Below are 3,439 nucleotides of genomic sequence, written 5' to 3' on the forward strand. Positions count from 1 at the left end.
CTCTAATGTCATCTTCAATTTGGTGACTTGGATCTTGCAATTTAACAACTTAAGGATCTTTGAAGTGTAATTTGATAAAGTTTCAAGACAATAACTTGTGTGTAACTGTGGATCACTCTGACATTGTACCACAAGTTTCCATATAACACAGGAAAGGTTGGGATTCAGTTTGGAGTTAATTTTCCCAAATATGTAGGAATAAGGGGCCAAAAAAGGGCCAAAAAGACGCATTTTTCTAGTTTACAGATAATAACTTGTGTTTAAGTGCATGGATCTCTATAAATTTTTACAAGACCACTTAAGGAAGGTTGGGATTGATTTTGGGGATTATTGTCCCAATAGTTTAGGAATTAGGGGCAAAACGGGGGCCCAAAGTAATCATTTTTGTAGTTTTCAAACAATAACTTATGTTTAAGTGTATGAATCTCTCTGAAATTAAAGTACAAGTTTCCATACCATGAAGGGATGGTTAGTATTGACTTTGGGGGGGGGGGGGGGGGGGGGGGGTTATGGCTTAAAATGTTTCAGAATTAGGGGCAAAAAAGGGAAAAACTATTTCTGGTCAATGGACAATGAGGACAATTTAAAAGCAGGGTAAGGGAGGTAATTCTAAAACATTTAACATACAATGTTGGGTAGATTTAGATTTACCTCCCTTACACTACTTGTATATTATGTATAAAGAAATGTCAGGTTTTGGACTAATCACAAAAAAAGGGGGTGGTAGTTGTTTTCAATTTTTTTTTCAAATTTCTAAAATTTCAAATTTTTGAAAAGTTAAAAGAAGAAATCTTTAATTGCACAATATTGCGCAATAGATTTGTAAGATCTTGACATTTGTTTTGTGTCAGAAACTCATATTATGTCAAAAATTTGATTGCAATTCAAATTCAGAGCTGTATCAAGCTTGAATGTTGTGTCCATACCTGCTCCAACTGTTTAGGGTTCGACTTCTACCGTCGTATAAAGCTGTGCCCTGCAGAGCACCTGGTTTTTGTATAGAAGGAAAACAGCTGGTGATAAACTTTGAACAAATTAACTATAATCTTTTTTTACCATGAATGTCAATCTATTTACAATTCAAAAATGATTATAAGACTTTTTATCCGATTAAAATTATCAAATTTATGTCAATTCAGCCATTTGGTACATCAAATTGACAGAAGAAAACGCTAATGTAAGCATGCTTTCTATAAGAACGTTCAATAATTTCATTGTTTAAATTGTCGGCAGTAGGAAATCATTTAGACAAATTAATCTTCTGGTTGTTCGCTTGTAGATGTTACATGTATATACTAGAACTTGATGAAATTATTATGTACCAGTAATCATGGTAAAATCATAGAAAAGCTAAGGAAATATATACCTAATTAAGTTGACGGATTACGTTATATACTTCCTGCATATAACTGAGTTAACACATTGCATCATGCATTGTTTGTATTATGAATACATATTATGTAATTGTTATACTCTTGTTAACTTGAAACCAACCAAGCTTCTTCTTTATGTGGTTAAGGTCACAGGGTTCTCGCTAAGGATTTTTGAAGGCGAGTCCAGGGACTCGTCATTTTTAGCCATGATGAGTCCAACAGAAAGAAGAAAATATTTTATTGCAATATAATGTAATATTTTAGTCTCCATTTCCTAACAGAGCAATGAAATGACATTAAATTCAGATCACTTTTAAACTTATGCTATAAAATGATGATATTTGTGTTTAACTGTTCAGTTTATACAAAATATTTCAATCTTGATGCATCTGTGGACTCATCAGTTTTGAAAATGGTGAGTCCAGACAGATTTTGATGAGTCCAGGACTCATGGACTTGCCTTAGTGAGAACCCTGGGTCACTAAGTGAACCTTCTATATACATGATATAAATATTTAATAGCATTGATTTTCATTCCAAAATATGGGTTGTCAATGTTATTTTAAAGAAACCAAAAAAACTTGAAGAGAGCCACTTTACTTGAACATACTCCTCTGCAGGAAGTTTAATTGTGCAAATCATCTTCTCTTTGTTGCATGATTTCTAGGTTTTTCTTATAAAATAACAATAAAATCTTGAATAATGAAACAAATCATGGACCGTTTAATGGTTGCATCAATGTATACCATTCTGTGATTACCCCAGTGGCAGATGACATACATGTATATCATCAATGAAATTGAAAGATACCTAGACATTTCATATTTTTTAATTAGTACATCATTAACAAATACTGAATACCTGATATATATATTTTTCTCTTGTAGACAAATGATATGTAGGAGAGGATATTGGAGCCATTAATACATTAATGCAATCAAGTATTCCTAGATAAAATATTCCTGTAAAACTTTGACCTTCAAAAACCATTAGCCATGGCTAATGTTTGTATCCAGATGTGTGAGTCTATGTACCAGATCCCCAGCCGTGTGTTATGTTTCTTTATCATAATGCTACAAGGAGGCATTTTGGACTATTACCTGATCTCACACAAGACTGTGTATTGGTATGGATGGATTGCTGCAGATGTTGCCATATTATTTGTGTTCATAGTAGCTTTCATTATATCTTACCGCCATTTATTAATAGTTCGCCAGTGTACTAATTCTCAAGCTACAGTACAAGCAGGAAGTCTTCCGCTAGGTTATTTTGCCTGGTTTGTGTACTCTATTGCCTTAGTAGCTAGGGTTGCTATAATTTTCAGTGACTTTGCCCAATTTTTAGTTGAAGCAGACTTTTTTGGACCGAACACTTTGAAAGTAACCATTTCATTATCATGTGCTGTATTCCTTCTGTTACTCATGATGCACCATGATGCACAACCAGGAACCATGAGAATGCATCTGATCTCGGAGTTCAGCGGCACCGTTGTTTTTGACATTTTAGATTCTGTAGATATGTTAGACGTCTTATTTGATCCAAAAGATAGATTTGATTTACCGTCAGGAATGTGTATGGCCATCATCTCAATTTCCTGTATAAATTTCATACTACCAATATTTCCGCTGATGACCTTGAGCAACTCTCATTTTGGATACAAGAACACATCTGAATCTCTCTTGATTTTACACAAGCTACTTTTAATTTTCATTGTTAATTTACCGTTACTGATCATGAGGTTGTTGATATGGCATGTTGTTCAGAAAGACATATCTATTTTTATTGTAAAAAACTTATTGGTTATTATTGTCAATTTTTATCAGCTGTATGAAAATGAAGTCAGAAAATACAATCGCTCCCAGTCAGGTGATGAAATAGACGCTGGAGAAGAGATAAAGATGGCAGAAATGATAGAGGAATTGTAAAAATTTATGTACATTGATTTATTTATGTTCAATGAATTCAAGTTATTTGGTTTAAATGGTTGCATGTGCTTGTTGGTGTACAGGTAACCAAGTTATCTGGGTTTTTCATGTACCAAGATATCTTTGAATTAATTGTTCAGT

At 33.4% G+C, this 3,439-nt stretch overlaps 1 protein-coding gene across 1 annotated transcript; it reads left to right on the forward strand.

Moving 5' to 3' along the window:
* Positions 1–2,266: 2,266 nt before the first annotated feature.
* On the forward strand, positions 2,267–3,439 carry LOC143041922 (transmembrane protein 121B-like). Its single transcript, XM_076214071.1, has one exon. It carries the CDS (start codon positions 2,369–2,371, stop codon positions 3,296–3,298), a length of 930 nt encoding a protein of 309 aa, XP_076070186.1. The 5' UTR covers positions 2,267–2,368; the 3' UTR covers positions 3,299–3,439.

The sequence above is a fragment of the Mytilus galloprovincialis genome, chromosome 1 (assembly GCF_965363235.1).
Source record: "Mytilus galloprovincialis chromosome 1, xbMytGall1.hap1.1, whole genome shotgun sequence".
NCBI lineage: Eukaryota > Metazoa > Mollusca > Bivalvia > Mytilida > Mytilidae > Mytilus > Mytilus galloprovincialis.